This window comes from Mustela lutreola, chromosome 5 (genome assembly GCF_030435805.1).
Source record: "Mustela lutreola isolate mMusLut2 chromosome 5, mMusLut2.pri, whole genome shotgun sequence".
Taxonomy (NCBI): domain Eukaryota; kingdom Metazoa; phylum Chordata; class Mammalia; order Carnivora; family Mustelidae; genus Mustela; species Mustela lutreola.
In genome coordinates this window covers 104,890,681-104,910,000 of record NC_081294.1, presented here as the reverse complement: position 1 = coordinate 104,910,000, position 19,320 = coordinate 104,890,681, and the positions used below count along the sequence as shown (strand labels likewise).

At 35.3% G+C, this 19,320-nt stretch overlaps 1 protein-coding gene across 6 annotated transcripts in view; it reads left to right on the top strand.

Annotated features, from left to right (window-relative positions):
• AP3B1 (adaptor related protein complex 3 subunit beta 1) overlaps positions 1-19,320 on the top strand; it is a 352,698-nt gene that overhangs the window by 299,292 nt on the left and 34,086 nt on the right. For all 6 annotated transcript variants that reach the window (XM_059175303.1, XM_059175305.1, XM_059175304.1 and 3 more), the window contains one exon: positions 17,442-17,673. In XM_059175303.1, coding sequence (XP_059031286.1) covers positions 17,442-17,673 — 232 coding nt within the window. The remainder of the gene's footprint in view (positions 1-17,441; positions 17,674-19,320) is intronic.

The following is a 19,320-nucleotide window of genomic DNA, read 5'->3' as shown; positions in this document are numbered from 1 at the left end:
GTAAGCCATGGTTACAGTTTTGAGGCACATCTTAAGAGTCTTACAGAAATGGAAACCATAAACACAAGAGTACAGTGATATATGAGTAGAGTTGTAGTCGAGGTTTGTAGAAGGTACCTTGGGTTATTTATAGAAAGGTTAGCCACTACTACCAAATCTTCAGAGAAGAATCCTTTTATCTTGGATTATAATGCTCAATGCCTTCTATAATATGATACATAGATACAGAATTTCCATCAAGAAATACTTCTCCATTTTTTTTTTTTTTTTAAGAGGAAGGGGTGGGAGGCTGGGAAGAGGCAGAGGGAAAGAGAATATTAAGCTGGCTCCATGCCCAGTACAGAGCCCAAATGATCCCACAACCCTGGCATCATGACCCAAGCTGAAATCAAGAGTCAGATGCTTGACCAGCTGAGCTACCCAGGTGCCCTGACATTTCTACATATATTTCTATCATACAGACACAGACTTGAATTGAGCTTTTTCTGAGCAGCATAGGTTGTATTTCTGGTGGTTCCACTTTTCCACATAGCCCTGGTTGCATAAGTACCCTTGGATACACCTGCATTATATATCCCAGCAGTTATAACATTAACTTTGACATGAACAGTGGCAAAGTGTATGTAACCTTTTAAAAAATATGACTTTTCGGTGCCTGGGTGGTTCTATTGGCTAAGCGTCTGCCTTTGGCTCAGGTCAGGATCCCAGAGTCCTGGAATCAGTCCCCAGTCAGACTCCCTGCTTACCAGGGAATCTGCTTCTCCTTATCCCTCTCCCTCTGTCCTTATTCCCTTGCTCATGCCCAGTGGGGAGGGACAAAGGCAGAGGGAGAGGAAGAGAGAGTAACATTTTTAAGAGTTTCTTTAGGATTATTGCTCTTTTAGTATCTACCCACTTTCTCTATAACCTAAGTTTTCATTATCCTAAACTTGTTCTGCCCTACCCAAACCGTCTCATATTGCTTTCATTCCTTCCTTTTCCCCCATTGAAACTTATCTGTTTCGTTGCCTCATCACCCAAATGTCTGTGACTAGTACTACTTATTATAACCCCCTTTTGCCTGTATAAAACTCATATAAAATGTTTGTATATGCATGTTTTATCAGAAAGACTGATAAATATTAATAAAGAAGAGTAAGAGGCAGTCTCATATAATAAGCAGTGCATTAAATTGGGGCCTTTGGAAGACAGTTTATCTTTTATTTTTTCATTGGTCCTCAGTACCTATCAGTTAACAAAGCACATCAAAACCAACTCAATGTGATCATTAAACTTATGTAAGGGATATTTAGGGAAAGGGATTTAAAAAAAAAAACAATAGCCCTAAATGATTCTGACAAATAACTACCCAGATTTGAGAGACATTCAAATTTATTAGTGTCTCTGCTCGTTGAAACTTAAACATAATGAGAATATACTATAGGGAAAGTAGAATTTTTGATGCCTCTCAGATCACAGATCAACCATTGAAAGATATATGCAAAGTAACATGCTGTAGTCTCCACGGACAGGTTTTATGACACAAGAATTCAGAACAGTAGGTTTGTTTTTTTTTAAGATTTTGTTTATTTATTTGACAGAGATCACAAGTAGGCAGGGAGAGGCAGGCGGGGCGGGAGTGTAGGGAGCAGGCTCTCCTCAGAGCAGAGAGCTCAATCCCAGGACCTTGAGATCATGACCTGAGACGAAAGTAGAGGCTTAACTTACTGAGCCACCCAGGCGCCCGCAGAACAGTAATTTTTAACTAGACATCAAAATTACCTTTATTAATTGCCTGCTGCTGCCATAATACATGACTAGAAACTGGGTAGTTGACAACAGTACAAATTTATTATTTTCCTATAATACAAGAGGTCAGAAGTCCAAAATGGGTCTCATTGAGCTAAAATCATAAGGTGTGAGCATGGCTACATTCCTTTTGGAGGCTCTCTGAGAGAATCCTTTTTCTCGCCTTTTCCAGCTTTTGGAGGCTGCCCCCATCCCTTGGCTCATGGCCCCTTCTGTCTTCCAAAAACTGACTCTGTTGTTCTCACAATGCATCACTCTAACACTGACTCTCCTGCCTTTAACTGATACTTAGAGGAACCATATGATAACATTGGTCTACCTAAATAATCAGGAAAATCTCCCCATCTCAAAATCAGCTAATTAGCAACCTTAATTCCCCCTTACCGTGCTGCATTACGTATTCATAGGTTCTGTGGGTCAGGACTTGGGTATCTTTGAGCCATTAATCTGTATACCATCTCATCTATAAAACCTGTATGAAGAGGAAGATAACTCAGATATTTAAACCTCACCTATCAAATTGCAGAGGGGAGGCACAGTAGGGCCATGGCATTTATGGAGGTCATTCTGATGCAGACCCAGAGCCCAACACTACACATAAGCATGTACTCTTTGTTCTTGGTGTTGATTGTACCATGGTGATCATTCACTTATTCCTAGAATTTAGACGAAGGCCTGCTGTGGAGGTTATGGCCAGCCGCCTAACCAAGCAGTTCTTATTTGTGGCAAGCAGTTTTACTTAACTCTAGTTCAGAATTACTCAAATTAAGAGCGAATTGAGGAGCAACTGTGTGGCTTATTTGGTTGGGCATCTGACTCTTGGTTTCAACTCAGGTCATGATCTCAGGGTCTTGAGATTGAGCCCCACATGAGGATTTGCACTCAGCATAGAGTCTAATTGTCTCTCTCCTGCTTCTGCTGCCCACTCACACTCTCCCTCTCTCTCTCAAATAAATAAAATCCTTTTTAAAGAAGAGAAATTTGAAAATTTCAAGTCAGTCATATTAGATTAAATTTTGTATATTTATATCTTCCTTCTATTATCTTTTTGATGTTCAAGTCAGAATTTTTATTTCAAAATCTTAGCAATTTTCATTTATTAGATAAGAATTATAATAATATTTCTCAATGAAATATTGATATATCTCAATAGATAATGGAAACATCTCAGATGAATGGAAGTTTTATTCAGTTTTTAAAATATTTAACTGTTTACTATCAAATATAATTCTAGGCACAGGTAACTTACTTATGCTCTTATGGCAATAGAGTTCAAAAGTTGGGTATGTATGTGTGTGTATTTTTGTATTCAGTGTTGTTTATTGAGTGAATAAGAGACTACTGCCAGACGTGGTGACATTTCACATTCAAGGTCTAAAAGCTGAAAAGCTTTCCAAATTGAGTTATTGCATATAAGCCTCTGGGGAAGAAAACTCACTTATACTTTTTATAAAAATTATGCAGAAACATGCAAAGAAATTATCATTGTCTAGGCTTAGCACTTCATTATTTACACGGTACAGAAGAATAAACTCAAATTATAAAATGAAATACATAAAGGTAATAATATGAAAATTAAATTACAGGAAATATCAAAGTGGAATGTAGCTAATATCTTTATGGATTGAAGTAGGGTCAGGAAGAGTTGTGTGGATAAATTGGGGCTTGAACTAAGCGATGTATTGAGGGTAGTGTTTAACATTTAACTAAACCATGTGACTTACTATGATAAATCACAAATAATGATTTATTGTGACTTGGGTACGTTATAAAGAACTAACAAGTGACTTCTGTGTGCAAGATTGGCAGAAAGTAAGGAGCACACTAAAATTTAGAATTGAAATACAGTGTATTTGGAGGGCTGTGCTTTTAGACTTTTTAAAGGCTTGTTTTTTCACAGTGTTTTAGGTCTAGGAATTCCTGTTCTTAACATGACAGTCTTCAGAAAAGATTCAACACAAGAAGAGATGGAAAATTGTTTCATATTCTGTGATTATACCACTAGAGCTAGTTTCTTTTTTATGTAAAAGATCATCAGACCTAACCTATCTTAGAGCTTACTGGCTATTTGACTTTGTATAATCTTTAAACCAAATGGTTGACTTAATATTTCCTGTCCCTGCGAGCTGAATGTGGAGAGAAACCCTTAGGGTCCAGCTATCTGCTGGTGGAGTAATGTTTAAAATGAGAAGCATAGTGGGCAGAAATAGTTTAATAAAGACAGAATAGGAGCTGAAGTTAGATTTTGTTGTAATTTGGATGGAGCATTAATTCAAGCAGTTTTGGGTGGGTAGATGGTAGGACTACATTCATGTCACAGGAAATCTTAAAATGACTTAGCTATGACTTCTTTCCTGTTTTCATTATATCTTCTTCAGTAAACTCAGAGAAAACAAGCAGAAGGTACTACAACTCAGTGATAAGGTGGGTGGGCAATATCCTGTGTAGAAATGGTACTATGTTCTTGAAGAATTGGATTTATTTCTGGGCAGCGACCTTTTTAAAAGCAATACATCGTTCTCCATCCAACAAATGCCTGCCGTGGCCAATAATATGTTGGCATGTCCATTTTCAGCTTGTAGTACAAAATAAATGAAAGCCAAGGACATTACAATTGGGAGGGAAGAAGAACTATTATTTAAAAGGCTTTTAAATGATGTCACTATATATTCTTTTAACAACATCCTCTAAAAGCCTTTGAAAAAATAGTCCCTTCCTCCCTCAGTTGTTAACAAAGACTGTACTAGGGACTGTTCTTTAAAAGGCTGTTAAATGGTGATACTTTATTTTTTAACATCAACATCATTTAGAAACCTTTTAGAGAACAGTCCTCTTCACCCACAACTAACAGAGAGGAAAAAAAGGACATGGGAGAAGGGTTACTTTTTTAAAGGCCTTCAGATGGTACTATCAATAAATACAGCAATATTGTTTTAAAAGCCCCTCTCCAATGGTGATTCAGCTTTTTGATACTTTTAACCTGATGACCTAATGTTATCTGACAGATTGGTATTTTAACATTGACTGAGAACTCAATTTACTAATAATCCCAATAATGCCTTTTCTTGAACAGTTTAAAAATCAGTTTCACATATACAATCTCATTTTATCCTCACAAGAACTCAGTGAAACAGACAGGATATGTATAATTAGCCCCATTTTACAGAAGAGAAAAACAGAAGTTAAATGAGGTTGTGATTTAGGTAAGGTCTCACCACTAATGTATGGCTGAGTTGAAACTCAAACCCAGGTCTTTTGACATCTGGTCTAGTGTCCCATCCAGCTGCCTCAGGTTACTAACCTTCATTACTTTTTTTTAGGGATATTCTGCATTGTTCTTTTCAACATGTTCAAATTCTGAGAGTTAATTCCTTATAACTAGAGTAAAAGTGGGATTCCATAATTTCAGTGCTGAAGATGGCTATATAGATACCAGAGGTTTTATTAATACTGTACCACTGATGAAATAAAAAATGTAAAATATGTCAGAGCATAGTGGTCTTCCTCTAATGTTACAGCATTCAGACTTCTCTTGAGATTCTTTTGCTTTTCAATGTGCTTATGAAATTATCACCTGAAATCCATTTTGACATACCTACTTTATTACAGAAGTAGTATTTTAAACATAATTCTAATCTCAATTTATTGATTTGCTTGCTTTTGAAAGTGCTTTGACTAAGGATACTGATTCACAATTAAGATCATATTTTAAATATTATTTTTAATCTTTTATTATTATTATTAATCTTGGGAAAGAAATAATAAATACTGGTTCATGCTACTTCCTATAATTCTCTGAAGGAGAGAAAAAAAAATCTCCCTACTAGTTTGCACAACCTATCTTTATTTTCTTTTATCGTAAGGAGTATTTTGTATTTATTAAAGAAGGAATTGTAGCTTACTGCTTGACAGAAATGACACTTAAAAATACTAAGTTCTAATCTTAGTTCTGCCACTGCTTTTATACTTATGCTCATAAACACTGTCTTTAATAATAATTAAAGAACACTTTCATCTACGAAACACTTTTATATGCAGTATCTCACTATATCCTCTTAAAATCCAATGAATTAGATATGCTACCCTTTATTTTACATATTCAAGCTCAGAGAAATTAAATAATTTTCTTCTCATCAAATCACTTGAACATCTTCTAACATAAAAATCTAGTGTTTTCTTTCCTAACACTGCCAGCTGTAACTCTGCCTGACAATAAGGAAGTCATAGCCTTCATTACTTCTGAAGAAAAATGGTTCACGGGACAGAAATGGGTATAACCTGTGAATACATGAACTCTTGCCAGAATACAGTCACTTAGACCCCAGTCCCAGGACTTGATCCAGAAAAATTCAGTCAAGTGATTTTAATGAAGAGAAGGCTGGGTCATCAGCAGGCTTTGCTACCACAGACATGGACTCCAAAGACTCTTACGTTTTGTGTGATAAATCAAATTCTTCTTCCCATCCCTACCTCCTAACTGAAAAATTTAAAATATTTATGCACAGATAAGAAAAAATATATATGTGTGTATTCTTATGGTCTCAAAGGACCCATTGCCCCATCCTCACCCTATGTTAGGAATTCCTCAGCAATTTATTGTACATCTGACTGGCATCTACGATATAAAGGCATATTTTTATCCTCTATCAGATTCAAAGAAGGCATCCCCAGAGGGACCTCTTACTTAAAATTAAAAGTAGTCATAGGGGTGCCTGGGTGGCGCAGTAGGTTGATTGCTGACTCTTGGTTTCAGCTCACAGCTCAGGTTCTGATCTCAAGGTTGTGGGATTGGATCTTGGATTAGTTTCTACGCTCAGTGTGGAATCTGCTTGTAACTCACTGTCTCTCTCCCCTTCTCCAGCACTCTCTCTCTCTCAAAAAAAAAAAAAAAATATTTTTTTAAAAAAATAAAAACATTTAAAATTAAAGTAGCCATAATAACACTGCCTTTCCAATTTGTACATCAACTAAGATACTTCTTTTTTTTCCTCTAGGACTTTGCCTAGATGAGATCCATATCCCCTCTGTCCCCTAAGTTACAATTCATTGAAGTGGAAGCAGCAAAGCCAGTATTTTGATGCAGTGGTCCCAACCATAAAATACGTAGAACAGCTACCAATTTCTCTCATGTACTTTTACAAAGTACTGTTATGTAGCCTGGTTTTTCTCTGGGAATCACCATTTGGATCTTGATGTCCTATTGAAAATATTCTCAGCCTGGGGCGCCTGGGTGGCTCAGTGGGTTAAAGCCTCTGCCTTCCGCTCAGGTCAGGATCCCAGGTTCCTGGGATCGAGCCCTGCATCGGGCTCTCTGCTTGGCGGGGAGCCTGCTTCCTCCTCTCTCTCTCTGCCTACCTCTCTGCCTGCTTGTGATCTCTGTCTGTCAAATAAATAAATAAAATATTTAAAAAAAAAAAAAAAGAAAATATTCTCAGCCTGACCTCACTCATAATACTCTGTAATTGTCTTTGATGAAATCATTCATTACCAGCAAGATTGTTTGTGTGAAGCAGCTGTTGCTTCTGGATCATTCCCTTGTTATCACATTCCTTCCTTCTGAGGGGCCCATCCCATCTTACTATACTGTCTTCCCTTTCTTTTCATTCTCATCTTGAGAACCTTTAATCACTACCCACATTCATTGAAAATCTTGGCATCTTGGACATCATTTCTCCAGCCCACTTCATCTGGGAGATCTCCATGCACACTTTACCAGCCTGTGCATCTGTAGCCTCACAGCCTCTCTATCTATCTGTTCAGTTCTGGTAACTTTCACCTGTACTAGATTTTAGCCACATGCTCTTATTTCAACTCTAAAATCTTATCTTACTTTCTTACTTGGGCCTTTTATATTCCTCAGACCCTTCACCCCTCCAAATTTGTTTAAATGTTCAGCTTAGGTTTACAGCAACCTGGAAGATAGACGGTGGTTTCCCCCATTTTACAGATGTGAAAATTGAGGTTCCTAGAGAGTGTAGCTTTTCTAGTATCATAGGGTTTGTTAGGTAAGCATTAGTACATTGCACAGCCAGGGTTTCAGCTCTAGTCTATTTAGCTTCAAAGCCTGGCACTCTCCACCAGAGTTCACTGAGCACATAAGGGAGGTACACTTTAAGAAAATGATTTGTTTTAAAGATTTATTTATTTTAGAGAGAGTGTGGGGCAGGGAAAGGGGGCAGAGGGAGAGAGAGAATCTCAAGCAGATTCCTTGCTGAGCATGGAGCCCAATGTGGGGCTTGATCTCACCACCCTAAGACTATGACCTAAACCGAAATCAAGAGTCAGATGCTTAACTGGGATGCCAGTGATACACCCCAGAAGATTATTTTTATGGGAGTGTGTGGTACAGATTGAAGTGTAAGGATCCTAAAGACAGGTGACCAAGTTGCATGCGTAAGCAGAAGTAAGAAGGGAGCAAAAGATAAGGTAACCAAATTATTAATTATGGTTCAGTCTGAGAGGAATTTTACTTATTTGTCCACACAGTTTGAAATTTTTTTTTAAGATTTTATTTATTTATTTGACAGACAGAGATCACAAGTAGGCAGAGAGGCAGACAAATAGAGAGAGGGAAGCAGGCTTCCTGCTGAGCAGAGGGCCCGACACGGGGCTTGATCCCAGGATTTTGGGATCCTGACCTGAGCCGAAGGCAGAGGCTTTAACCCACTGAGCCACCCAGGCACCCCTGAAATTACTTTTAAGAAACATGCATTACTTTTTCTATTTTAAATAAACATTTTTTTACTGTTTCAAATGTAAATGATACAACTAAGTGGGTGGTAGATGGATAGGAAGGAAGAATATGAATATAAGAGACATCAGACTAGTCAACTAATTGTTGGAAATAAAGAGGGTGTCAAAGATAATGCAAGGTCCTTAGCTTTGAGGACAGTAGCATTTTCTTTTTTATATTATGTGATTGATATCAGAGAAAGCAGTCAAACTACTAAGATCAGATGATTATCGCATCTGTTAGATAACACATAATTGTGTTGTACTTCTGTAAAATATTCTTGTTTTGATGAAGGTTGTTGTGATTAGTTATTGGAATCATTTTTGCTAAACTCTGTGAAAACCAGATTCAGTTTTGTTTTTGTTAGCATCCTTAAGCCAAATGTCAGAAAGGAAATAAAAAAAGAATAGCAGAACATATCTGAGAATAGAATGACATATCTTTTTCTGTGGTTCTGGAACTACTTTTCCATAAAAGTGATAAGTAAAAGATCATGTGCATCTGGATTTCAGATTTGTAAAAAGCATTAAATGTATTGACATTGAAGCTTATAGGTTTACTATAAATTTGCTTATAGATTTGGAGAGGAGAAATAAAAAGATATTATAATCTCCCCCTCATCTCAATACCGATATAAACTGAATACAACTTATAATAGGGGGTCAGCAAACATTTTGTAGCAGGCCAGTTAGTAAATATTTCCAGGTTTTCAAGCCACAGTCACTCAGCTCTATCACTGTGGCACAAAGCAGACATAAGACAATATATAAATGAAGGAATATGGCTGTATCCCAATGACCATGGCCTGGATTTAGTCCACAGGTTGAATTTGCTGATGCTTGCTTAACACCATGTGTCAAGTAAGGTACTCATTAAATGTTTGTTGATAATGGATTCAGATATTTTTGCATGTATATTTTTATAATATATATTATTACCAAAATAAAGAGGTTAAAAAAAGTCTCATGTTCTTCACAGTATATATTGATTAGTAAAATGAAATATGAGAAATTAACATTACTTTCTAGAATACCCAGATTTACATATGTAAGAAGGAGGTTAGCTTTAGGATTATAAACCATTCATTTAAAGCAAAATTTGATGGAAAATGATGTATATTTCTTTGAGTTTATGTTTATAGTTAGAGCTAAGAGTTAAGAAAATTTGCTTCCCCCACCTTTTTTTATTCTTTACTAAGTACTGTTGTCAATACTATGGGTTAAAGGTAAAATAGACTCTCTACAGTTAACTCAGTAAAGAAGACAATATTGTAGCTTTCTGCATTATAGCTGTTATCACTTGAGACATACATTGGTTAAAATACTAATTTTAAGCACAAAACTATCTCTGTTGTACCTGTTTTCTGATCATTTTTATAAATCATAAGTTTAAATATATACTGCTATAAAATAAGCCAAACAAAACCAGATGCAAAGAGAGCATTTTATATACTGCAGATCTTCATATTTTTGAAGACCAAAAACAGAATAGATGATAATACTTAAAAATGATTAAGTGACTAAATGTGAATTAAAGCATAAAAAGCTGGGAAACATTGTTTTATAAAGCTTTACATGGAAGTGTTATCTTTGAAATAGTAATACAAATGTTGAACAAGTTTTATTCTTAGGCACTTACTTGATATTCCATGTTTTATTTTTCAATTCTCATTTAAATTTTATAATTCAATCATTTTAAACGGCTATGTTCAAAAGAAGTTTTACAACTTTAATCTTAATAATCTCAAAAAAAAGCAGACATGCTATGTCATAAAATAACTATTAGTGACTAGTTTGTATCCTATAAATCTAACTTGAGTTGATAATATGGTCCATTACCAGCTAACTGCACAGAGTATTTTTCATTTTACACTCTTCAGTTACTTTTTAGTGAAGTGTTAAAAAATATGAAGCTTTTCTCCTCTCTAAAATTGCACGCTGTCTGTCTGTTATTAGGGAGATAACAGCTCTTATAAATGTTTCAGTAAGCGCTAAGTAGACAGTTATGTGCACTCTCATTCCACGCTTATTTGCTTACTGTAATAAACTGATAAAATATGTGTGGTTTGTCTCTGTGTATCTACAGGCATCATGAGTCACATAGATTTCCTTTAGAAATAATGTTGTGTCTGCAGAATTGATTGGTTATTTTCATAAACCATCTAAAAGTACACAAACGACTTTTATTATTTAAACATATGTTGTGTAAAGATTTGTAGAGGATTATCTCATTGTAACTTGATGCTTTTTGTTCTGTTAACTCTGGAAGGAGGCTTTTTATTTTAGAGTTATTACAGTTACTGAACTAATTACCTCCTCAAGAATCATAGTGAGGATAAGCCATATCATTTGCTTATAATGCAGCTAGCTTTTTAATTCTTTGAACATTATAGTTAAATAATTAAATCAAAACAAATGTTTTCAAATATTGTCTTTTATAGTATCCTGTTATACAAGGTTTATTTTTTTACAAGTTTTAATATTTAATGGGAACTAATGCTTTTATCCAAAACAGATATTCTGAGACTGATGGATTATAGCATAGAAGTCCTTCTAATTAATAAGTTGTTCTTTGTGTGTGCCTTTAAGAAATATGGTATCTTTTTATTTGTTTATAATTGCATGTACACATAACAGAAGATTTCTAGTCAAGTCTTATCCTAAAGCCAACAGATATTAATATTGATAATCTCCCCTTATCACCAGAGTATGTTGCTGTAAGACTGTAGTATTTGTAGGAACAGTGTTTTGGTTTTTTGTGCCTTTTTTTTAAAGATTTTATTTATTTATTTATTTGACAGACAGAGATCACAAGTAGGCAGAGAGGCAGGCAGAGAGAGAGGAAGCAGGCTCCCTGCTGAGCAGAGAGCCGATGTGGGACTCGATCTCAGGACCCTGGAATCATGACCTGAGCCAAAGGCAGAGGCTTTAACCCACTGAGCCACCCAGGCACCGTGTTTTAATTGAGCACCCAGCATCAAATGAAGTATAGTTAAAACCAACACTAGAGGTATATTATCTGTAAACCTCTGTAATCATTTAAAATAGTAAAATTATGCTTTGAATTCTGAAAGTGGGTAAAATTATGCTTTACACATTTGAACATAAAGGTCGGGAATAAATGCGGTGGCAGAAAACAAATATAACAAATAAGCAAATTATGTATGTAGTGTTAGAGAAGGTATTAAGTGGCTATAGAAGAAGAAAAAGGAAATTAGATGGAAGAAATGCAAATAGGTTAAGCCTCATTAAAAAGGTTGCATCTGAGCAAAGATGAATCAGAAGTGAGTCACTGTGAATATGTAGAGGAAGTACATTCCAAGGAACCATTGCCAAGGACCTGTGATGGGAACATTACTGGTGTGTGGAAGGAATAGCAAGGAAATAAGGGTGGCTAGAGTGAAGTGATTCATGGGTTCAACAGTAATTGAAAATGAAGTCAAAGAAACAACAGGGGGTCAGGCCATATGGGACCTTACAGGACTTTGTAAGGATTTTTGGTTTTTATTTGCTTGGTGAAATTGGGAGCCATTGGAGGATTTTGAATAGAGGGGTGACATAATGTAACTGATTCATCCTGACTGTTGTGTTCAATCTATGCTCAGTAGGGTATAAGAGTAGAAGCGAGGAGAACACTAGGAAGGCCACTGGAATAATCCAGATGTGAGATGGTGGTGGTGAATCAGAGCAGGATGGTAACAGTAGAGATAATGAGAAGTGATCAGATTTTACTTATTAGTTCATTCATGTAATTATGGATCCCTCCCTGATCTCTCCCTTACGTGCCAGCTATGACTATTGTGTTTTCTTAGTGTACTAAGTTTATCACTGTCATGGCATTTATCACACTAGAGATTTACGTAGTTCTCCCCAACTAAAGTAAACTCTTTGGAGACTGGGATATTCTGTCTTTGTCTCTGTATCATAGCCCTAAGTGTAGTGGTTGGCACAACTAACTGAATAAATGTTAGTTGAAAGAGTGAGTAAATTGATAACTAATAGTTACTTTGCATTTGAAATCGTGATAATCTTACTGGACAAGGAGCCTTGGAATACCCAATTCTTGGACAAGATCACCTTTTTCCCCAAGATACCCATGGGAGACAGAATCAGAGAACAAAGAAAGGCAAGGTGGTACTTTCTTATTAGCAGTGACTTTGCTGTCTAATGTCAACATAGAACTCCAGTGAGTTAGGATGGCCACATCAAGCACTCCTCTTTCCTATGGAAGATAGGACTAAGTCTTGAACCAAAGCAGGCTCTTAGGTTGAACCATATGGATTGCTAATTCAGCTGTTTTGAATTGATAGATTCATGTGGTTCCACCTAATTAGAGGACATACCTGAGACTCTGGTCTCTCCATTCCTTATCTACTATGCCTTTAGGAAAAGGAGCAAGAAAGCCCATTTTTCCATTAGAATTTTATTGCCTGCTCCCCCAATAGCATCCTGAAATCTGACTAATCCCAATCAGTAGTTGGTTGGAGGAATTAAAAGATAGAAACCCAATTTGAACTAGCTTAAGCAAAAAAAGGAAGGTACTAGAAGGAACCCTGAAGTATTTCACAGAAACCAAGCTTTCAGGAAGGACAGGAATGTGTCAGATTCAAGAAGTATAGAAACCACAGATACTGGCAGGGCTCTCTATCCCTCATCTGTGCTTTTCTTCGAAATTTGCTTTATTTCTTACAGAACAATATGTCAGGAAATGGGACCAGAAACATTAAAGTTTTAAATCTCAGACTTTTAGCCATTTGAGAGAGATAGGTTTGACTTATCAGGTCCCGAACCCAAAAATCTTGGGAAAGAGACTCACCAGTTAACTGTAACCAGGTCAGGACACCTGGGTGGCTCAGTGGGTTAAAACCTCTGCCTTTGGCTCAGGTCATGATCCCAGGGTTGTGGGATTGAGCCCCGGATCTGGCTCCGCACTCAGAGGGAAGCCTGCTTCTCCTTCTCCCACTCCGCCTGCTTGAGTTCCCCTCTCTTGCTCTGTCAAATAAATAAAATATTAAAAAAAAAAAAAAGACAAAGTGCAGTTTATTACATCAGTAATGTCATTTGTGCCTCTTCACAAGCCCCAGTTCCCACAGGGTGACAGGATGAAGGCCCAGTGATGACTCGACATGTGGTATGTTGCTTTACAGGACAGGAACCTCTACAGAAGATCCCGATCTTTTATAAAGAGCTGGTAGCAAATCTGTCCCAATGTTGCCCTGGAAGGAGGCATTTTCCTGTTTCCAAAGGCTGTTTGCTATACAAACATCCTTGAAAACAGTTTCAGGAGCCAAGTTGTCAATACCTTTGCTCAGAAGATGTCCAAAAACATGGGAGACTGTGGGAACTTGTTTCCCAACAATAACAGAAGGGAAGGGGAAGAGGAAGTATGTAACATCTGTGCCCCTATGTGAGGAGTTGGCAAACTTTTTCTATAAAGGGTCCAGGTAGTAAATATAGTAAGCCCTGCAAATACTCTACTCTGCCAGTGCAGAGCAAAAAAGCAACCATCAACAATATGTGAATGAGTGAGTATGGCTGAATTCCGATAAAACTTTATGAAAACAAAACAAAACAAAACAAAAACTTTATGAAAACAGGCCACAGTCCATATTTGGCTTGTGGGCTGTAGTCTGCCATCCCTTACCTAAGATGATCTGTTATGTTCAAATTCATTAAATATATACCTTTTTTTTTTTTTTTTCCAAAGTTAGCCCTCATTTTCCCAACTCAAATTTAGGTCTTTCTGTAATTTGTTATCTTTATCTTATATTTTGTACAGTTAGTAAGATTATTGATATTTATAAAATGTGAAATCACAAAAGCCATTCACAGTGTTTAGCATATTAAAATATAAACAGCCATAGACCATACATGTTTCTGGAATATAGATGCCTAATGTACAAAATATCAAACAAAAATCTTGCTTTCACATCAGGATTAATTGTATTGCATGTGAAAATTATTGAAGGATTTATGAAACTTACTGGTTTTATTGGACATATGATGACCTATGTAATTCATGTAGATAGTGGAGGAAGTTAACTTAATACAATCTGTATGATCTTAGAAAGCAGGTTTTTATTTTTTTTTTTATTTTTTTTTTAAAGATTTTATTTATTTATTTGACAGAGAGAGATCACAGTAGGAGAGAGGACGGGAAGAGATCACAGAGAGAGAGGAAGGGAAGCAGGCCCCCTGCTGAGCAGAGAGCCCGATGTGGGACTCGATCCCAGGACCCTGAGATCATGACCTGAGCCGAAGGCAGCGGCTTAACCCACTGAGCCACCCAGGTGCCCAGAAAGCAGGTTTTTAAAAAATCAAACATTTCCAGTTAGCCCCTTTCTTTAGTTCAAAAGTATGCATTATTACCACAAAGTGCTACTTATGAGACTGTTTATTGAGAAAAGAATATAGACCTCTGATTAACCTTTGAGGACTGTCAGAATGGACCTTCTTTAGATTCTGAATTTATTAAAAATGCTTCTTGAACTTGATAGAGTGTGGATAGAATGAGTGGGGAAAATTATGTATTTCTTCCTTTGCACATCTGTTAATACTTTCTAGCAATAATAATAAAGATACAGAATTTTGAGGCAGGGTAGAAAAAATATTTGGACCATGTGTCCTTTGATTAGACTGAGAGAGAATCGATAAGCTAGTCAAGACATATTGCTAATCTTACATGACACAGGGTGTACCCTTCTTATATATCTAAGCCCTAATATGATGTTTTAAGTGCTGATTTTTAGCTGCTTGTAAACTGAACCCCTGCTTCTGGTCTCCTTCTCTTCTACTACTCTACATTTGCTTCTCTCCAACTTTCAACGTTATTTCCTCAAATTATTTGTTGCCCAAACTTCTATGAGTTTCATAGAGGAAAAACTGGCTGCACCCAACATGTACTTAATGGTTTAATGACAGTGTGTCTGTGGAACAGTGAATAATATAAAATAAGAATTATTATCTCTGGTATGTTATCTAATTAAAGGAGTAAACATAAGATACTGAAAAATATGATTATCCAGTTGAAGTCTTATTTTTAAGGTGATTATCATAGCCTCAGTGACATGGGAATCTAAGATTTTTGTTGAATATAAATTTATAAATATAATATGTATATGTACCTGGGCAGTCATATACACACATACATATTCTGTGTGTTTGCTTATTTTTATGATGTCCATTATATCTTTAAATGAATGTTCCCTGCCAAAGATTGGTGTCTTGGGTTATGCTACTAAACTCTTCAGAGTTTGCAAAGCAAATAGAACTTACTGTGAGCAATGAAACAAAAGACTTTTGAATATAATTTTTATACATGGGAAAGAATCTAAGCTTAGAAGTGGAAGTGCTTTGAAAACTTAAAATGCTGGACTGCTATCATCCTCAAAAGGCTGAAGTAGAATGCGTAGGCCAGTTACCCCATTACTTTAGATAGCCGTAATTTAAAATGTACTCAATTATTTGTTATGTTTTATAAATAAGTTCTTTTATGCATTTTAAGATGATTATTTTAAATTGCTCACTCTTATGAGTTGAGCTTTTGGAGAAGAAATACTGTATTTTAATGATGCTTAGAAGACATTGCTTATCTTTTTGTATGTATGATATTATTTAACTCTTGGGTTTTGTTGATCAATTTTTTAAAAACTAGTGTTATTAAATTTTAATGTCATCAGGTATCATTGGCATGATGAACATGTTGAATAGGTTGGAATGTACTCACAATTATAATAGAAAATCTAGTTTGGGAGAGCACACTTGTTAGGAAAAAATCTTTATTAGGCTTGTTTAATTACAAATTGATTTTTTTTCTTTTTTTAAGCTTGCCATGTCAGGTCAAGCCATATGCAGTAGTTTGACTTTGAATGAAAAGATAGCTATCACATGATTTTAGAAAGAACTGTGTTTCTTCATTTAATATGTTTCCTCTGAATGCACTCAAGATTGAAGGGAGATTTAACTAAAAGAGGCTAAAATTCAACAGAAGGATATAAAGAGACAATTAGCCAAGAAAATGCTAATGCGTTGGTAGGGGATGGAGTGATAAAAGACACTTTGTTTTGTCCAATAATTGAATCATATTATAGGGCTACAAGAAATAAAACAATGTGGTACTGGTTTAACAACTCAGTCAAGGTCCAAAAATGTCTCCAAGTACATAAATAATCGGAATGTTTGCATTTATAGGTCACTGAGGAAAAGCCAATCATTAAATCATATTCAGACAATTGGTTAAGTATTTGAAGAAAATAATTAAGTATAGAGGTCAATATATGTACATCAGTTCCACACAAATTAAAAATTGCAACCATGAGAGTTCTAAAAGAAAATAAAAGTGAATAGTTACCTGAGTTCAAAGTAAGGAAGCTCTTTTTAATCATTAAAGCAAAGGAAGAAACCACCTTGAAGATAGTCTTCATTTTATGGTGAAAGAAATTTGAGGTGAAAAAAGTTCAAGGAGTTGAATTTAGAAATGAAGGTGCAAGATGTTCATTATTGGTAGATGATAGTATCTTACAGTTCAAAAATCTCAAGAAAATGAACTGACAAATTATTAGAACTAATAAGAAAATTAGCAAGATGCCGGAATGCAGTATACCTAGGAAAAAAACTAACAAAAAAGTTTATAAACTCTAAAAAAATTGAATATACAACAGCTTAATCTTATTAGGCACATATTATCAAAATATTTTAATATATGTTATAGAGTACAGAAAAATATAAATGCTGTTTTGAAGGTGGTTTCTTTACATTTTTGTATAATTTCTGACTTAATATTTATGGGTATGATGTTTGTTATTGTGGTTTATATAATACTTTAGGAAAAATAGGAGTTAAATATCATATAATTTTATATATTGTCTGAGAATAAATGTACTTACTAATTCATCTTTATTTGTTTTTCCAATGTGCAATAGGTCAATACTCCTGTCTTTGTACCAGTGAAAACTCATGTGCTGCTTCATCGAATGAGTGGAAGAGGCCTAGCTGCACATTATTTCTTTCCAAGGCAGCCTTGTATTTTTGGTGATAAGATGGTCTCCATACAAATAACGTTAAATAATACTACTGATCGGAAGATAGAAAATATACACATAGGAGGGAAAAAACTACCTATGGGCATGCAGATGCATGTTTTTAATCCAATAGGTAAATACTAATTTTCATTTAAAACTATATATTTTATACTTAAATATATTTGTTTTAAAGGGAAGATAAAATACATATTATTTTATTGACTATATTTGTGAATATAATCAGTTCATGTTTGTTTTCCTTTTTTAAACTGAATTTATGATACAAAAATGAATGCACTGCTTTGTTCTTAGTGAATCAGGTGCCAGCAATGGGGAAATGTACTAGTAGTGATGAAAAAAATGCCTCTGAAGAAACAAAATTGCTTCTCATTTTACTGTCATCACTTTCCCTCTGCTTCTCTTCCTTGCCAACTTCATTCCCTGCCTGGATGTAGTCTACCTTTTTGAATCCTATTTCCCCTTCCATGTTTCCTCTCATATTCCATAAATTGGAAAGTGAAGAGAGCAAAGGCTGAGAGAATGTATGCTACAGGCATACACTATAAAATTGCCCGTAGTGTATTACTAATGTTTATACACATCATGTTTTAAAATATTTTTGATCTTCTGCTACCACTTAGAAATCTAGATGTTTTTACATTAAAAAACAAACCCAGAAATCTCACCTTTTCCGGGGGATGAAGCACAAGATAGGACAGTCCTCGTCCTCTATTCCCACCTGCAGCACCACCAATTGACGCAGAAGGGGCTGCCACTTAGATGCACTGTGTGCTTTCCAACCTCCATGCTCATCAACTGTCATTTCCTTCCATTTTTTAAGTATTTTACCAGAAGTATACCTTTCAAAAATTAAGTGTTACAATTGTGTGTTACTTTTGAGTTTAATGTAATAATTAGAATGTCTGCCTTTTATTTTTTTTCTGTTTTGTCTAAGTGAAAATGGGCCTAAAGTTTAGTTGGGAGACACTTCAGGCAATAATATCAATTAAAAAGGATATAAGGTTTCTGTTACTGATTTCTTGAAATGTTGTTTTCAGAACAACATTCCTTTTTATAATACTTTAGGTGAGCAAAACCTTTTAAGCAGGCAACTGTGCCGCCTTTACTCATTATTTCACATAACTATTCTATTTTTCTTCATTTTTGCCTGAGCTCTTTGACATTGTTGAATACTTTCTTGCAGTTTTCATGAGTCATTCAGTAAAGGAAGTCATTATTTGTGTTATATTTTTATACAAAGGAATAAAACAATTCCTAACAGATGACATATGGTAGATGTTTATAAGCAACCAAAGTAGTTAAAGTGACTTGACTTTGGATCCACTTTTAATACACTTTTAAAAATAATTTGGTAATTAAGACACCATTTCATGAATACTGAGTGTCCTGATTTTTAGTTAATTACTCTGTGAAGTTAATATATTGGTAAGGAGTTCTAGAATATCCCAATTTGTATTCTTTTTTTAGTGCTTAAAATCCAGCATTTTTTACCTAGTTAAAAAATTAGTTTAGTTTAAGAAATGTCAAGTAGCTGATAAATGAATTGTCTGAAGGTTGAAAATGTTAGCCAAAGGTTAAAACAGTAGAACAGTATTAACTTTTCTTCGAGCTGGCATAATGAGTTGATGAGTTGACCTTTTGTTGGCCTATGTAGAATAGAAGAAATAAATATAATAAATTTCATAGTATGGCCTTAACACAGAAATAAAATATGAATATATACCATTGCTTCAGTACTAGCCATAGACTTTTCTTTTCT